The sequence below is a fragment of the Oncorhynchus mykiss genome, chromosome 31 (assembly GCF_013265735.2).
Source record: "Oncorhynchus mykiss isolate Arlee chromosome 31, USDA_OmykA_1.1, whole genome shotgun sequence".
Taxonomy (NCBI): domain Eukaryota; kingdom Metazoa; phylum Chordata; class Actinopteri; order Salmoniformes; family Salmonidae; genus Oncorhynchus; species Oncorhynchus mykiss.
Genome location: NC_050571.1, coordinates 11,147,669 through 11,165,864, shown reverse-complemented (window position 1 = coordinate 11,165,864; position 18,196 = coordinate 11,147,669). Strand labels below are relative to the sequence as shown.

At 45.9% G+C, this 18,196-nt stretch overlaps 1 protein-coding gene across 4 annotated transcripts in view; it reads left to right on the top strand.

Annotated features, from left to right (window-relative positions):
• The first annotated feature begins 5,507 nt into the window (after positions 1–5,507).
• Positions 5,508–18,196, top strand: part of LOC110504369 (proteoglycan 4) — a 40,817-nt gene continuing 28,128 nt past the window's right edge. The window contains exons 1-13 of one of the 4 annotated variants that reach the window (XM_036970277.1): positions 5,509–5,697; positions 6,948–7,166; positions 7,521–7,638; positions 8,710–8,820; positions 10,585–10,611; positions 10,720–10,782; positions 12,848–12,898; positions 13,053–13,133; positions 13,408–13,488; positions 13,623–13,685; positions 13,813–15,018; positions 17,282–17,341; positions 17,624–17,701. In XM_036970277.1, coding sequence (XP_036826172.1) covers positions 7,157–7,166; positions 7,521–7,638; positions 8,710–8,820; positions 10,585–10,611; positions 10,720–10,782; positions 12,848–12,898; positions 13,053–13,133; positions 13,408–13,488; positions 13,623–13,685; positions 13,813–15,018; positions 17,282–17,341; positions 17,624–17,701 — 1,949 coding nt within the window. In that variant the 5' untranslated portion in view covers positions 5,509–5,697; positions 6,948–7,156. Of the gene's footprint in view, positions 5,702–6,947; positions 7,167–7,520; positions 7,639–8,709; positions 8,821–10,584; positions 10,612–10,719; positions 10,783–12,847; positions 12,899–13,052; positions 13,134–13,407; positions 13,489–13,622; positions 13,686–13,812; positions 15,019–17,281; positions 17,342–17,623; positions 17,702–18,196 lie in introns of all 4 variants that reach the window. The other 3 variants (XM_036970278.1, XM_036970279.1, XM_036970280.1) reach the window with 3 other exon arrangements.

Here is an 18,196-nt window from a genome sequence, read left to right as displayed (position 1 = left end):
CGAACTGTATTACAATGTATGTCAGAACAGTAGTACACAGAAAGGGATGGGCCACTGTTCTCTGTCCGTCAGCCTCCCTTTTCTACATTCCAGCTGTCTTACTGTCACCGTGACATGGTTTCCTCTCATAAACATCTTCCCCTGTAACACTTAATACAGTGGTGCATGAGCTTCAACGCCTCATATAGGTCTGTCACAGTGACTTTGGTGCATGTTTGGCATTCCAGCTGTTGGTGTGGTGAGCAGTGATTTTAGCATGCAAATCTTGGGGCAAAAAAATTAATAAAAATGGGATACATGCCAGCAAAGCCCACAACACTAAACAATACATTACTTGCACTATAACGGTGACAAACTGTTCCCACAGATGGCCTACATAAAACTCTCCCAACACCTTACCACTGCTACACCTGTCTATCAGCAGAGTCCCAACACCTTACCACTGCTACACCTGGCTATCAGCAGAGTCCCAACACCTTACTACTGCTACACCTGTCTATCAGCAGAGTCCCAACACCTTACCACTGCTACACCTGGCTATCAGCAGAGTCCCAACACCTTACCACTGCTACACCTGGCTATCAGCAGAGTCCCAACACCTTACCACTGCTACACCTGGCTATCAGCAGAGTCCCAACACCTTACCACTGCTACACCTGGCTATCAGCAGAGTCCCAACACCTTACCACTGCTACACCTGTCTATCAGCAGAGTCCCAACACCTTACCACTGCTACACCTGTCTATCAGCAGAGTCCCAACACCTTACTGCTGCTACACCTGGCTATCAGCAGAGTCTCAACACCTTACCACTGCTACACCTGGCTATCAGCAGAGTCCCAACATCTTACCACTGCTAGACCTGTCTATCAGCAGAGTCCCAACACCTTACCACTGCTACACCTGTCTATCAGCAGAGTCCCAACACCTTACCACTGCTACACCTGTCTATCAGCAGAGTCCCAACACCTTACCACTGCTACACCTGTCTATCAGCAGAGTCCCAACACCTTACCACTGCTAGACCTGTCTATCAGCAGAGTCCCAACACCTTACCACTGCTACACCTGTCTATCAGCAGAGTCTCAACACCTTACCACTGCTACACCTGGCTATCAGCAGAGTCCCATCACCTTACCACTGCTACACCTGGCTATCAGCAGAGTCCCAACACCTTACCACTGCTACACCTGGCTATCAGCAGAGTCCCAACACCTTACCACTGCTACACCTGGCTAGCAGCGGAGCCTTGTCTGGCAGTGAAACAGTTAATTCAGCCTAATTTACTGCCTTTAAAACAAAACATGGCTGATATGGCTGACTTGCTTAAACAAATTTTAGTTTCTACTGACAATTGAGATGTACAAACTATGGCATAAGGGGACAGTGAGTGGATAAGAGGCTATCCATAATTTCGATAAAGACATTAATGAGCGAGCTAGGACGGACATAGTCAATATAACTATTTGTTCAACACCTTTGAAATGTACAGAGACAGAATTCAGAACATGGGCCGTTGTTACAGGATTCTCCCTGTACACCAAGTCAGAACCATAGGATAAATAAAAGGTTATATAAGCAGATAATGAAAGCTCTTACAATATTTGATGATTACATTTCTCTAAAACAGGCTATAGGCTACATGTTTACTACCAAGTCAGGACAGTAGGTGAAATTAAGAGGGGCAAATAGACCAAATTATTAGGGTGAGGCACATGGCTACTAACAGCTTACTACACAACATACACTTACTATTACTTTCTTAGCTACAGTGTACATACACTACTGTTCACAAGTTTGGGGTCACGTAGAAATGTTCTGGTTTTTGAAAGAAAGGCACATTTTTTTTGTCCTTTAAAAATCATCAAATTGATCATAAATACAGTGTAGACATTGTTAATGTTGTAAATGACTATTGTAGCTGGAAACGGCAGATTTTCTATGCAATATCTACATAGGCATACAGAGGCCCATTATCAGCAACCATCACTCCTGTGTTTCAATGGCACGTTGTGTTAGCTAATCCAAGTTTATCATTTAAAAAGGCTAATTGATCATTAGAAAACCCTTTTGCAATCATGTTAGCACAGCTGAAAACTGTTGTTCTGATTAAAGAAGCAATAAAACTGGCCTTCGTTAGACTAGTTGAGTATCTGGAGCATCAGCATTTGTGGGTTCGATTACAGGCTCAAAATGGCCAGAAACAAAGAGCTTTCTTCTGAAACTCGTCGGACTATTCTTGTTCTGAGAAATGAAGGCTATTCCATGTGAGCAATTGCCAAGAAACTGAAGATCTCGTACAACGTTGTGTACTACTCCCTTCACAGAACAGCGCAAACTGGCTAACCAGAATAGAAAGATGAGTGGGAGGCCCCGGTGCACAAATGAGCAAGAGGACAAGTACATTAGAGTGTCTAGTTTGAGAAACAGACGCCTCACAAGTCCTAAACTGGCAGCTTCATTAAATAGTACCCACAAAACACCAGTCTCAAAGTCAACAGTGAAGAGGTGACTCCGGGAAGCTGGCCTTCTAGGCAGAGTTCTTCAGTCCAGTGTCTGTGTTCTTTTGCCCATCTTAATCTTTTCTGAGATATGGCTTTTTCTTTGCAACTCTGCCTAGAAGGCCAGCATCCCAGAGTCACCTCTTCACTGTTGACGTTGAGACTGGTATTTTCCCGGGTAATACTTAATGAAGCTGAGAGGAAGAGAGAGCAGGAGGGTGGGGGTTCAGATGTGATACCAGACATTATCCTGTTGGTGTGGTGAAGGAGGGAGACAGAGAGAGGGGGGGTTCAAATATCAGACATAATCCTGTTGGTGTGGTGAAGGAGGGAGACAGAGAGAGGGGGGTTCAGAGGAGGTTCAGATGTGATACCAGACATTATCCTGTTGGTGTGGTGAAGGAGGGAGACAGAGAGAGGCGGGTTCAGAGGAGGTTCAGATGTGATACCAGACATTATCCTGTTGGTGTGGTGAAGGAGGGAGACAGAGAGAGAGGGGGGGGGGGGGGTTCAGATACCAGCCATTATCCTGTTGGGGTGGTGAAGGAGGGAGACAGAGAGGGGGGGGGGTTCAGATACCAGACACTATGCTGTTGATGTGGTGAAGGAGGGAGACAGAGGCGGGGTTCAGATACCAGACATTATCCTGTTGGTGTGGGGAAGGAGGGAGACAGAGAGAGGGGGGGTTCAGAGGGGGTTCAGATACCAGACATTATCCTGTTGGTGTGGGGAAGGAGGGAGACAGAGAGAGGGGGTTCAGATACCAGACATTATCCTGTTGGTGTGGAGAAGGAGACAGACAGAGAGAGGGGGTTCAGATACCAGACATTATCCCGTTGGTGTGGGGAAGGAGGGAGACAGAGAGAAGGGGTTCAGATACCAGACATTATCCTGTTGGTGTGAGGAAGGAGGGAGACAGAGAGAGGGGGTTCAGATACCAGACATTATCCTGTTGGTGTGGGGAAGGAGGGAGACAGAGGGCGAGAGACAGAGGGATGGAGGGCGGTGGTTGGGTTGAAATGCCTGACATTGCTTCCAGTATAATGAGCCATGGTGAGACTGTCACTGATGTCACGGCTGAGCTGTTCAACTGGTTTACCCCTGAGAGAGAGAGAGAGAGAGAGAGAGAGAGAATGGGAGAGAGAGAGAGAGAGAGAGAGAGAACGGGATGAGGGGGGGTTTGAGAAAAGCATGCTGGTACAATAGACTTCACAGTTTACACTGACTATCAGCTGAAGGGAAACTTTGCCACTAAAACCCACTCAGTTTCCTCATACTTCCACTAAAGTGACCCTGTATGACTGAGTAAAGACACATTCATGTGTAAATGATAGAGTCCCTGAGAGTTGCAATGCGACATTCCTCCCAATACCCAACCTTATTCCCTTTGAAAAGGCTGGGTGAATGTATGCATGGTATGTGTGTGATTGGTTCTGTAGCTATTTTATTTGTTATTTTATTCCATTGAACCTTTATTTTACTAGGCAAGTCAGTTAAGAACAAATTCTTATTTTCAACGATGGCCTAGGAACAGTGGGTTAGCTTCCTTGTTCAGAGGCAGGGGTGGGGTTATGTACTGTAAACTCAGAACACTAGCTGGTGTGGACACTCATTGTAAGGGCTAATCTATTATGTTGCTATTGACAACTGCTTTGGAGTAGATCGTAGATGTTGGAAGCAGGCGTTCTGAGAAAGTGTGTGTCATCACACACACGGGCGGCTCTCGTCTGGGAGCCAACACCCTGCTCTGCCTACTCCTTCACCTCATGGTCCCATAGTTTACCCATTACCCAGGTCTGTCTTTCAATAGACTGTTATTAACTTAAACAGACTCTATCAAGATGAGGTATGTTTTAATGGGGCTACAACATAATTGCCTCTAAGTTTTGAAGGAGAAATAGAGAGGCTTATTGAACTCATAACATTACAATGCAAATAACAGTCCTGCTGTTTTCTTTGGGATTGTGAAACACTTTGAAGTACAGTAGACTTGAACGTGTGACCCCAACTCTTAGAGAATAGCTACAGTCACAGTTCTCAGATGTGTTGTCTCTGTTAGAGAATAGCTACAGTCACAGTTCTCAGATGTGTTGTCTCTGTTAGAGAATAGCTACAGTCACAGTTCTCAGATGTGTTGTCTCTGTTAGAGAATATCTACAGTCACTGTTCTCAGATGTGTTGTCTCTGTTAGAGAATAGCTACAGTCACAGTTCTCAGATGTGTTGTCTCTGTTAGAGAATAGCTACAGTCACAGTTCTCAGATGTGTTGTCTCTGTTAGAGAATAGCTACAGTCACAGTTCTCAGATGTGTTGTCTCTGTTAGAGAATAGCTACAGTCACAGTTCTCAGATGTGTTGTCTCTGTTAGAGAATAGCTACAGTCACAGTTCTCAGATGTGTTGTCTCTGTTAGAGAATAGCTACAGTCACAGTTCTCAGATGTGTTGTCTCTGTTAGAGAATAGCTACAGTCACAGTTCTCAGATGTGTTGTCTCTGTTAGAGAATAGCTACAGTCACAGTTCTCAGATGTGTCATCTCTGTTAGAGAATAGCTACAGTCACAGTTGTCAGATGTGTTGTCTCTGTTAGAGAATAGCTACAGTCACAGTTGTCAGATGTGTTGTCTCTGTTAGAGAATAGCTACAGTCACAGTTCTCAGATGTGTTGTCTCTGTTAGAGAATAGCTACAGTCACAGTTCTCAGATGTGTTGTCTCTGTTAGAGAATAGCTACAGTCACAGTTCTCAGATGTGTCATCTCTGTTAGAGAATAGCTACAGTCACAGTTGTCAGATGTGTTGTCTCTGTTAGAGAATAGCTACAGTCACAGTTGTCAGATGTGTTGTCTCTGTTAGAGAATAGCTACAGTCACAGTTGTCAGATGTGTTGTCTCTGTTAGAGAATAGCTACAGTCACAGTTGTCAGATGTGTTGTCTCTGTTAGAGACACCCCCCACACCCCACCCTGGGTGATGGCGTAGCCTCTCTGACTGGCTGAGCTAGTCTGTGTCCACGCCCGTACCTGTTCAAACACCTGTCAGCTTGTCACAGAGAAAACACTTTCCCTCGCTCAGTTCACACACACACCCGTCAGTCTACACACCTGTCTGTCTTTACCTATACTCTCAGCTGCTCTCACTCTACCTGTGTGGGATTCTCTATCGTTTGGGAAGACCGTCTGTGGATACAGTACCCAGTGAAAGTAGGTACGTTTTTACTCTGATTTCCGTCTAGGTACCACGTTTGTCCAGGTGTAGAATGTGGATACTCTCTTCGTGACCCTCTCTTTTTAAATCAGCGTAGATCATGAATAATATCCTATCTTTTGCCAGCTGTTTATGTCATTCCGTCCCATTCCCTTTACCGTACCTTAAACTTGGCGCTCTGTGCTGCCGGTGTATTTCATGAAAAAATGTGTCGTGTGTAGACTGGTGTGTATCGACTGCTGTGTATCGTGTGTGATCGATACAGTCTATTTGGTCTGTCATCACCTCCAAAATATTTTTTTTGTACCTTTATTTAACTAGGCAAGTCAGTTAAGAACAAATTCTTATTTTCAATGACAGCCTAGCTGCCTGTTCAGGGGCAGAACGACAGATTTGTACCTTGTCAGCTCGGGGGTTTGAACTTGCAACCTTCAGGTTACTATTCCAACGCTCTAACCACTAGGCTACCATGCCGCCCCAGATAGTCAGAAAGAGACATTTTACCGCATCAGGATATATATATATTTAACCACTGGGAGGTCATTTGCATGGTGAATTTGGCAGCTCTTTCCATTTGCATAAGGTTAACTTTGCCAGTCATTTGATAAGGAAAAATCTTAACATTGTTTTATTAGAATTCCAAATCTGCTGTCAGTTCCCTGAGGAGAAATGTGAATGAGCCATTTGTGTTCGATTAGAGATGAGAGAAAGATCATTCTATCTAGCCACCTCAACAAATATTGAATATAGAAAATGTGGGGGAAAGATCAAGCAGACCAGGTGTTCAATAACATCTTGAATCCTGCTTCTATGACCCTACGTTGAGAAATGATGTTTGCTCCAATTTGTGTGCCTGTGCGTGCCTGTGCCCATCTATCTTTGGCTGACAGAGGGCCTGTTTGGTTGTTTGGTAGAAAGTGGTTGGACAGGCTCATCTGCATGGTTGGAATGCCTATTGCATGTTCCCGTTCCTTAAGGGAGGGGAGAAATACTGCAGTCCTCCTTTTGACAGAGACCAAACAGTTCTAGGACAAACTAGAAGGGTAGCCCCAACGGGCCTCAAATCTGTGATCCTCTAACCTACAACCCTGAGTGTTTCAGTCCAGCATCTACACAATTACTGTAGACCAAGAGGCCCAATCCTATCAGATATACACAAGGACCAAGTGGGACAGAGACTAAAGCTTGTTTCTGGACCGGACCTCTCTTACTAACCTGTGTCTGTGTTGCTATCTGTGGTACTCAGGGAGCTAGGAATCACAGGAACCAGACTGGGAGCCAGTTAGAGGAATCACAGGAACCAGACTGGGAGCCAGTTAGAGGAATCACAGGAACCAGACTGGGAGCCAGTTAGAGGAATCACAGGAACCAGACTGGGAGCCAGTTAGAGGAATCACAGGAACCAGATTGGGAGCCAGTGGAGGAATCACAGGAGCCAGATTACAACCACCTACTATGTCAAAAGGTGAGTTGACCGGCTTACTGTCTGAGCTGATTTCAATATGATGTGTGTGTGATAGTGTGTTTCCTACCATTGTCAGATGTGGTAATAGATCAACTCCATAAAAAGGGGATGAAGTGACAGATACCATGTTTATTATAACAACGTTTCATCTATTCATCCTGTGTGATGAAGAATGTATCAGACGTTGTGTTTTCTTATTCAGATGTGTGTGTGATTGTTTCACTGTGTGCATGTGCATTTGTTCATGTCTGTGTGTGTTTATGCCTAACGTGTGTGTGTGTGTGTGTGTGTGTGTGTGTGTGTGTGTGTGTGTGTGTGTGTGTGTGTGTGTGTGTGTGTGTGTGTGTGTTTCAGAGGGGGAAAGAGCATCAGTGTTGAAGACCACTAAGGTTCGGACCAAGCTGAAAGGAGATGGCAGCTGGATGCAGAGACTCGGTGAACCCCAGTCTGAAACAGAGGAGGAGAAACCATGGTAACACAGACAGACAGACAGACAGACAGACAGACAGACAGACAGACAGACGGAACCATGGTCAGACAGACGGAACCATGGTCAGACAGACGGAACCATGGTCAGACAGACAGACAGACAGACGGAACCATGGTCAGACAGACAGACAGACAGACGGAACCATGGTCAGACAGACAGACAGACAGACAGACAGACAGACAGACGGAACCATGGTCAGACAGACAGACAGACAGACGGAACCATGGACAGACAGACAGACAGACAGACAGACAGACAGACAGACAGACAGACAGACAGAACCATGGTGAGACAGACAGACAGGAGGAACCATGGTAGGACCGACAGACAGGAGGAACCATGGTAGGACAGACAGAGAAACTAAGTCATTAGTTAGTCATATTATTGTGGTTTACTGACAGATCTCTCTCTGTGTGGTAGCAATTAACCTGGGGATGAGGTTAGACTAGTATGGACTGTGTTCAACATCTCTCTGTCTCTCTCTCTCTCTCTCTCTCTCTCTCTCTCTCTCTCTCTCTCTCTCTCTCTCTCTCTCTCTCTCTGTCTCTCTGTCTCTCTCTCTCTCTCTCTCTCTCTCTCTCTCTCTGTCTCTCTCTCTCTCTCTCTCTGTCTCTCTCTGTCTCTCTCTCTCTCTCTCTCTCTCTCTCTCTCTCTCTCTCTCTCTCTCTCTCTCTCTCTCTCTCTCTCTCTCTGTCTCTCTCTCTCTCTCTCTCTCTCTCTCTCTCTCTGTCTCTCTCTCTCTCTCTGTCTCTCTCTCTCTCTCTCTCTCTCTCTCTCTCTCTCTCTCTCTCTCTCTGTCTCTCTCTCTCTCTCTCTCTCTCTCTCTCTCTCTCTCTCTCTCTCTCTGTCTCTCTCTCTCTCTCTCTCTCTTTCTCTCTCTCTCTCTGTCTCTCTCTCTCTCTGTCTCTCTCTCTCTCTCTCTCTCTCTCTCTCTCTCTCTCTCTCTCTCTCTCTCTCTCTCTCTCTCTCTCTCTCTCTCTCTCTCTCTATCTCTCTTTCTCTCGCTCTCTCTCTCTCTCTCTATCCCCCCTCTCCCCGTCCCTCTCTGAGCAGGATAGCAGAAGTCAGAGTGAATCGACTGAATGGAGCCCCTATAGACACCAGCCCAGTGGCCTCTCCCACCTCCAAGACCCCTCCCTCCCCCACCAGACCTGCAGAAGACGGGTAAACCCTGACACCCACCTCAACACCACACACTGACACCCACCTCAACACTACACACTGACACCCACCTCAACACTACACACTGGCACCCACCTCAACACCACACACTGACACCCACCTCAACATGACACACTGACACCCACCTCAACACTACACACCCACCTCAATACTACACACTGACACCCACCTCAACACTACACACTGGCACCCACCTCAACACTACACACTGGCACCCACCTCAACACTACACACTGACACCCACCTCAACACTACACACTGGCACCCACCTAAACACTACACACTGGTACCCACCTCAACACCACACACTGGCACCCACCTCAACACTATACACTGACACCCACCTCAACACTACAGACTGGTACCCATCTCAACTCCATACACTGACACCCACCTCAACACTACATACTGGCACCCACCTCAACACTACACACTGACACCCACCTCAATACTACACACCCACCTCAATACTACACACGGACACCCACCTCAACACTACACACTGACACCCACCTCAACACTACACACTGACACCCACCTCAACACTACACACTGACACCCACCTCAACACTACACACTGACACCCAACTCAACACTACACACTGGCACCCACCTCAACACTACACACTGACACCCACCTCAACACTACATACTGACACCCACCTCAACACTACACACTGACACCCACCTCAATACTACACACCCACCTCAATACTACACACGGACACCCACCTCAACACTACACACTGACACCCACCTCAACACTACACACTGACACCCACCTCAACACTACACACTGACACCCACCTCAACACTACACACTGACACCCAACTCAACACTACACACTGGCACCCACCTCAACACTACACACTGACACCCACCTCAACACTACATACTGACACCCACCTCAACACTACACACTGGTACCCACCTCAACACCATACACTGACACCCACCTCAACACTACACACCCACCTCAACACTACACACTGACACCCACCTCAACACTACACACTGACACCCACCTCAACACTACACACCCACCTCAATACTACACACTGACACCCAACTCAACACTACACACTGGCACCCACCTCAACACTACACACTGACACCCACCTCAACACTACATACTGACACCCACCTCAACACTACACACTGGTACCCACCTCAACTCCATACACTGACACCCACCTCAACACCATACACTGACACCCACCTCAACACTACACACCCACCTCAACACTACACACTGACACCCACCTCAACACTACACACTGACACCCACCTCAACACTACACACCCACCTCAATACTACACACTGACACCCACCTCAACATAACATACTGATACCCACCTCAACACTACACACTGGTACCCACCTCAACACTACACACTGGTACCCACCTCAACACTACACACCCACCTCAACACTACACACTGACACCCCCCACCTCAACACTACACACTGGTACCCACCTCAACTCCATACACTGACACCCACCTCAACACTACATACTGGTACCCACCTCAACTCCATACGCTGACACCCACCTCAACACTACACACTGACACCCCCCACCTCAACACTACACACTGGTACCCACCTCAACTCCATACACTGACACCCACCTCAACACTACACACTGGTACCCACCTCAACTCCATACACTGACACCCACCTCAAAACAAACAACAAAACTCTTTATTATAAACTGACCTTTGGTTCTCGTTCCTAAATACAGAACACCGTCTCCAGGATACCTTATCAGGTATAAAATACTTCCACCATTGCATAACTTGATCAAAAGCATATACAATGGTTTAAATTCATTAATTGTGAATGAAAGGTGAATTAATAATCTTATCCATTTTTTCAGAGGGATTTTCACCAAGACAGACACCAAGCCTGCTGCCACCTCATCTACATTCAATAGCTTGAGGTAAATAAAAGTAATGTCAGAGTCTACTGGCAGCAGTAATGTCAGAGCTCTACCTGGAAGTAGTAATGTCAGAGCTCTAACTGGCAGCAGTAATGTCAGAGCTCTAACTGGCAGCAGTGATGTCAGAGCTCTAACTGGCAGCAGTAATGTCAGAGCTCTAACTGGCAGCAGTGATGTCAGAGCTCTAACTGGCTGCATTGATGTCAGAGGTCTACTGGCAGTAGTAATGTCAGAGTCTACTGGCAGCAGTAATGTCAGAGGTCTACTGGCAGCAGTAATGTCAGAGTCTACTGGCAGCAGTAACGTCAAAGCTCTAATTGGCAGCAGTAATGTCAGAGCTCTACTGGCAGCAGTAATATCAGAGCTCTAATTGGCAGCAGTAATGTCAGAGTCTGCTGGCAGCAGTAATATCAGAACTCTACTGGCAGAAGTTATGTTAGTGTCTATTGGCAGCAGTAATGTCAGAGGTTTACTGGCAGCAGTGATGTCAGAGCTCTAACTGGCAGCAGTAATGTCAGAGCTCTAAATGGCAGCAGTAATGTCAGAGCTCTAACTGGCAGCAGTAATGTCAGAGGTCTACTGGCATCAGTAATGTCAGAGGTCTACTGGCAGCAGTAATATCAGAGCTCTAATTGGCAGCAGTAATGTCAGAGTATGCTGGCAGCAGTAATATCAGAACTCTACTGGCAGAAGTTATGTTAGTGTCTATTGGCAGCAGTCATGTCAGAGGTCTACTGGCAGCAGTGATGTCAGAGCTCTAACTGGCAGCATTAATGTCAGAGCTCTAAATGGCAGCAGTAATGTCAGAGCTCTAACTGGCAGCAGTAATGTCAGAGGTCTAACTGGCAGCAGTAATGTCATAGGTCTACTGGCAGCAGTAATGTCAGAGCTCTAACTGGCAGCAGTAATGTCAGAGCTCTACTGGCAGCAGTAATGTCAGAGCTCTACTGGCAGCAGTAATGTCAGAGCTCTACTGGCAGCAGTAATGTCAGAGGGCTACTGGCAGCAGTAATGTCAGAGCTCTAACTGGCAGCAGTAATGTCAGAGCTCTACTGGCAGCAGTAATGTCAGAGCTCTACTGGCAGCAGTAATGTCAGAGCTCTACTAGCAGCAGCAATGTCAGAGGTCTACTGGCAGCAGTAACGTCAGAGCTCTAACTGGCAGCAGTAATGTCAAAGGTCTAACTGGCAGCAGTAATGTCAGAGTCTACTGGCAGCAGTAATGTCAGAGTCTACTGGCAGCAGTAATGTCAGAGCTCTAACTGGCAGCAGTAATGTCAGAGGTCTACTGGCAGCAGTAATGTCAGAGGTCTACTGGCAGCAGTAATGTCAGAGCTCTAACTGGCAGCAGTAATGTCAGAGTCTACTGGCAGTAGTAATGTCAGAGTCTACTGGCAGCAGTAATGTCAGAGTCTACTGGCAGCAGTAATGTCAGAGCTCTACTGGCAGCAGTAATGTCAGATCTCTACTGGCAGCAGTAATGTCAGAGCTCTACTGGCAGCAGTAATGTCAGAGGTCTACTGGCAGCAGTAATGTCAGTGTACTGGAAGCAGTAATGTCAGAGGTCTACTGGTAGCAGCAATGTCAGAGGTCTACTGGCAGCAGTAATGTCAGAGCTCTAACTGGCAGCAGTAATGTCAGAGGTCTAACTGGCAGCAGTAATGTCAGAGCTCTAACTGGCAGCAGTGATGTCAGTCTACTGGCAGCAGTAATGTCATAGCTCTAATTGGCAGCAGTAATGTCAGAGTCTACTGGCAGCAGTAATGTCATAGCTCTAATTGGCAGCAGTAATGTCAGAGCTCTAACGGGCAGCAGTAATGTCAGAGTCTACTGGCAGCAATGATGTCAGAGTCTACTGGCAGCAGTGATGTCAGAGTCTACTGGCAGCAGTAATGTCAGAGGTCTACTGGCAGCAGTAATGTCAGAGTCTACTGGCAGCAGTGATGTCAGAGTCTACTGGCAGCAGTGATGTCAGAGGTCTACTGTCAGCAGTGTAATCAGTCTATCGTTCAGACAACCAATGCCCTGTTAGATGGCTTGATTACATGGTGTCCCTCTATTTGCAGTGTGTCAACATCCAGCTTCACCAAGAGGCCTTCAGAGAGCTACAAGAGAATGTGAGTAAACCTTATGCAATTCTTATGAGTAAACTCAGTGAACGTGCTTGAGTGTGTGACGCTGTGTGTGGTAAAGGATTAACAGAGAGATAACTGTAGTGACTTAAGGGGATGTGTTTGATAAGTGTTTGTGTGTATGTGTTCTTCCCTCCAGAGCTCCTCACACAGTGCGTCCCACCTCAAACCTCCCAGTTCAAACTGAGGACCAGCTTTCCCCAGAGGAGAAGGAGAAACGGTAAGACACACACAATGCATCCCAAATGGCACCCTGTTTCTCTTTATAGAGATCTACTTTTGACCAGGGCCCTGTACTGTTTTGGGCCCTATATAGGGAACAGAGTGCCATTTCAGATGCTGTCTACAAAACTCTTATTTTACCTCAGAAAATAGACGTTGAGGAAAACAAGTCTCATCTCTTTCTTTACCCCTCTCTCTTTACTGCCTGCGTCTCTCTCGCTCTCTCTCTCACACTTACTTTCTCTCTCTGTGTCTATCCATCTGTCAATCAGGGAGGAAGCAGCCATGGATGTGCTCAGGACTTCTTCAGCCCGACAACGCTCCTACGTCCTCTCAGCTGCCAAGAAATACGAGTACGTGATCGGCTATATATCCATCTCCCTCTCTCTCTCTCCTCTATTTCTGTCTCTATCTTTTTATCTCGTTATCTGTCTCTCTCCATCTCTCTATTCCCCTGTTTGTATCTTATCTCCTGTTCTCCTGACAGTTCTACAGAGAAACCACTAGAAACCTCCCTGACCCCAGATGTTTCATCTTTTGTGGCTAAAAGGTAACTGATGCCTCTCAATGGACTGTCCTGTTTTGTTCCTCATGGAAAATGATGATGATGTCTGAAATGAAAGGCTTGACTGGAGATGTTTAGTTTTTCTGTCTTGTTGTTTCTTGTGTGTCTAAAGGGTGGTGCTCACAGACAATGACGACTCTGTCTTCACTGAGACTCCCTCTGTCCCCAAAGAACCAGCTGCTCCATCTCTGAAAGACGTCTCTCCTGTCTCTGTGAAAGATGTCTCTCCTGTCTCTGTGAAAGACGTCTCTCCTGTCTCTGTGAAAGATGTCTCTCCTGTCTCTGTGAAAGACGTCTCTCCTGTCTCTTTGAAAGACGTCTCTCCTGTCTCTGTGAAAGATGTCTCTCCTGTCTCTGTGAAAACGGTCTCTCCTGTCTCTGTGAAAACGGTCTCTCCTGTCTCTGTGAAAACTGTCTCTCCTGTCTCTCTGAAAGACGTCTCTCCTGTCTCTCTGAAAGATGTCTCTGTGAAAGATGTCTCTCTGAAAAACGTCTCTCCTGTCTCTGTGAAAGATGTCTCTCCTGTCTCTGTGAAAGCTGTTTCTCCTGTCTCTGCGAAAGACGTCTCTCCTGTCTCTGTGAAAACGGTCTCTCCTGTTTCTCTGAAAACTGTCTCTCCTGTCTCTCTGAAAGACGTCTCTCCTGTCTCTCTGAAAGACGTCTCTCCTGTCTCTGTGAAAGATGTCTCTTCTGTCTCTGTGAAAGCTGTCTCTCCTGTCTCCCTGAAAGACATATCTCCTGTATCTGTGAAAGATGTCTCTTCTGTCTCTGTGAAAGCTGTCTCTCCTGTCTCTGTGAAAGACGTCTCTCCTGTCTATGTGAAAGACGTCTCTCCTGTCTCTGTAAAAGACGTCTCTCCTGTCTCTGTGAAAGCTGTCTCTGTGAAAGCTGTCTCTCCTGTCTCTGTGAAAGACGTCTCTCCTGTCTCTGTGAAAGACATCTCTCCTGTCTCTGTGAAAACTGTCTCTCCTGTCTCTGTGAAAGCTGTCTCTCCTGTCTCTGTGAAAGACGTCTCTCCTATATCTGTGAAAGACGTCCTTCCAGCCCCCGTCATAGTTGACACCCCAGCAGTGATTGGCCCTTATGAGGGCATGAAGCCAGGGTGTACCAAAATGGCTACTCCACTTCCTGAGTTGAAAGTTGAGGTGATGAAAAAACTGTCCCCAGAGAGTGGTGTCCCGTTGAAAGACGTCCCCCCAGTCCCCTCTGTATTAGTGTCCCCTGTCCCATATAACCCAGTGAAGAAGAATCCTGCCACAGTGGACACACTGACAGCCTTGTCTGACACACTCATCTCCTTCGACACAGGTTCATCCAGGTACAGTATTGATTCATTAATGTATCTATTAATTTGAATTACAATGATCAGATATGTTGCACCACAGTGTGTGTAGTGTTGAGCCCAGAGCCATGTATTTACATTATGGGTAGGCTATACACAGCTCTGGGTGAGAGTAGGCCCACAGTCTGCAGAGCCAGAGGACAGGTAGGAAACATCAGAGAGAGACTTCCTCATTCACGTCATCGTGGGCGATATAAAACCGGTACCAAACCGTGACAAAATGTTTTTCAATTGAAAATGTTTTGCAATGAAAATTAGTGTTTTTTAATTGGACACATTTAGGTTAGTCCCTCCCTGTTTAGTCCCTTTCCCCCCCCATTCGGTTTCTAGTGAGTACACCCCTGTACAAAATATTAGGAACACACTTTTAATATTGAGTGGGGCATGGACTCTACAAGGTGTCGAAATTGTTCCACAGGAATGCTGGCCCGTATTGATTCTAATGCTTCCCACAGTTGTGCCAAGTTGACTGGATCCTTTGGGTGGTGGACCATTCTTTTTATTTATACATTGTGTTTTTTTTTTATAAATAAAAATGTTTGGGGGTATATCAGCTTTATTATTGCAGATAGATTGTAGCTTCCATCAATGTAATTGTCTGCATCATTTCCAATTCCTTATATATATTTTTTGTAAATATATACAGTACCAGTCAAAAGTTTGGACACAGCTATTCATTCAAGGGTTTTTCTTTATTTTCACTATTTTCTACATTGTAGAATAACAATGAAGACATCAAAACTATGAAATAACACATATTGAATCATGTAGTAACCAAAAAAGTGTTAAACAAATATTTGAGATTCTTTGCTTTGATGACAGCTTTGCATACTCTTGGCATTCTCTCAACCAGCTTCACCTGGAATGCTTTTCTAACAGTCTTGAAGGAGTTCCCACATATGCTGAGCACTTGTTGGCTGCTTTTCCTTCTCTCTGCGGTCCAACTCATCTCAAACCATCTCAATTGGGTTGAGGTTGGGTGATTGTGGAGGCCAGGTCCTTCTTGGTCAAACATCCCTTACACAGCATGGAGGTGTGTTGGGTCATTGTCCTGTTGAAAAACAAATGATAATCCCACTAAACACAAACCAGATGGGATGGTGTATCGCTGCAGAATACTGTGGTAGCCATGCTGGTTATTAAGTGTGCCTTGAATTCTAAATAAATCTCTGACAGTGTCACCAGCAAAGCACCATCACACTTCCTCCTCCATGCTTCACGGTGGGAACCACACATGCAGAGATCATCCGTTCACCTGCTCTGCGTCTCACAAAGACATGACGGTTAGTCAAATTTGGACTCATCAGACCAAAGGACAGATTTCCACCGGTGTAATTGTAACAGTATAACTTTAGACCATCCCCTCGCCCATACCCGGGCGCGAACCAGGGACCCTCTGCACACATCAACAACAGTCACCCACAAAGCATCGTTACCCATCGCTCCACAAAAGCCGCGGCCCTTGCAGAGCAAGGGGAACTACTACTTCAAGGTCTCAGAGCAAGTGACGTCACCGATTGAAACGCTATTTAGCGCGCACCGCTAACTAAGCTAGCCGTTTCACATCCGGTACATAATGTCCATTGCTTGTATTCTTTGGCCCAAGCAAGTCTCTTCTTCTTATTGGTGTCCTTTAGTAGTGGTTTCTTTGCAGCAATTCGACCATGAAGTCCTGATTCACGCAGTCAACTCTGAACAGTTGCTGTTGAGATGTGTCTGTTACTTGAACTATGTGAGGAGTCCCTTACTTTTTCCCCCTTCCACTTGCCTCTTCCATTTTTGCAGTAATGCTGTAATTATTTGGTTGTAATTTTGGGTAGAGTGGAACATTCTTGATATACACAGGAAACAGAAAACCCAACTGCGTTGCAGTTCTTGACACAAACCGGTGCGGCTGGCACCTACCCCGTTCAAAGGCACTTAAATCTTTTGTCTTGTCCATTCACCCTCTGAATGGCACACCCACATTCCATGTCTCAATTAAAAAGCAGGTGTTGTTAATGTTTGGTAAACTCCATCCTGCTGGGGATGTACCTACACTAGAGCCAATAGAGGAAGTGATCAGTCAACTTTCACACAGGATGAAATGTGATCTTACACAGGTCTTAAGGGAAAGAGAAAAGAGTGAGAGAGAGGCGAGAGAAGAGAGAGAGAGAGAGAGGCCAGTTGATGCTATAATAGTTTGTTAGATGTAAACTGTTGTGTTCTTCAATTCAAGTCCTCCCTGTCTTGTCTACAGAGTGCATGGTGAGCCGATCCCTCAGCTCATGACTGATGATCTCCTCTCTCTCACTAACGGGTTCGTTCAAAATAGTTTATTACTTTTGAAATTAAGTTATTTAATACAATGTATCCACACAGCCACATGGTGGTGCTAGAAGCATTTTAATGCTATTTTCTCACCTCCCCTCTCCTCTCTCCTCTTGTCCTGTCCTCCCCTCCTCTCCCCTCCCCTCTGCTCTCTTCATGTCCTCTGTTCTCATCCTCTTCTCTCTTCCTGTCCTCCCCTCTCTTCACTCCCCTCTTCTCTCTTCCTGTCCTCTCTTTGCTCCCCTCTTCTCCTCTCGTCTCCTCTGTGTAGTGTAGAACAGGAGTTGGTAAAGCCCATCCCTCCCACCCCAGGATCTTGGAGTCAGGAGCTTCTCTATGGATCAGACAGGTAGTTAGAGAGGAGACCCCTTATATCAGACACTCATTCTTTCCTCCATACACCACAGTGCACATGTGTGTGTGTCTCTCTCTTTCTCTCTCTCAATTTCAATTCATGGGGCTTTATTGGCATGGGAAACATGTCAACATTGCCAAGGCAAGTGAAATAGATAAACAAAAGTGAAATAAACAATACACAAAAATAACAGTAAACATTACACTCACAAAAGTTCCAAAAGTGTAAAGACATTTCAAATGTCATATTATGTGTAAATAGTTAAATAAAAAATGGGAAAATAAATAAACATAAATATGGGTTGTATTTACAATGGTGTTTGTTCTTCACTGGTTGCCCTTTTCTTGTGGTATCAGGTCACAAATCTTGCTGCTGTGATGTCACCCTGTGGTATTTCACCCAGTAGATATGGGAGTTGATCAAAATTGGGTTTGTTTTCAAATTCTTTGTGGATCTGTGTAATCTGAGGGAAATATGTCTCTCTAATAT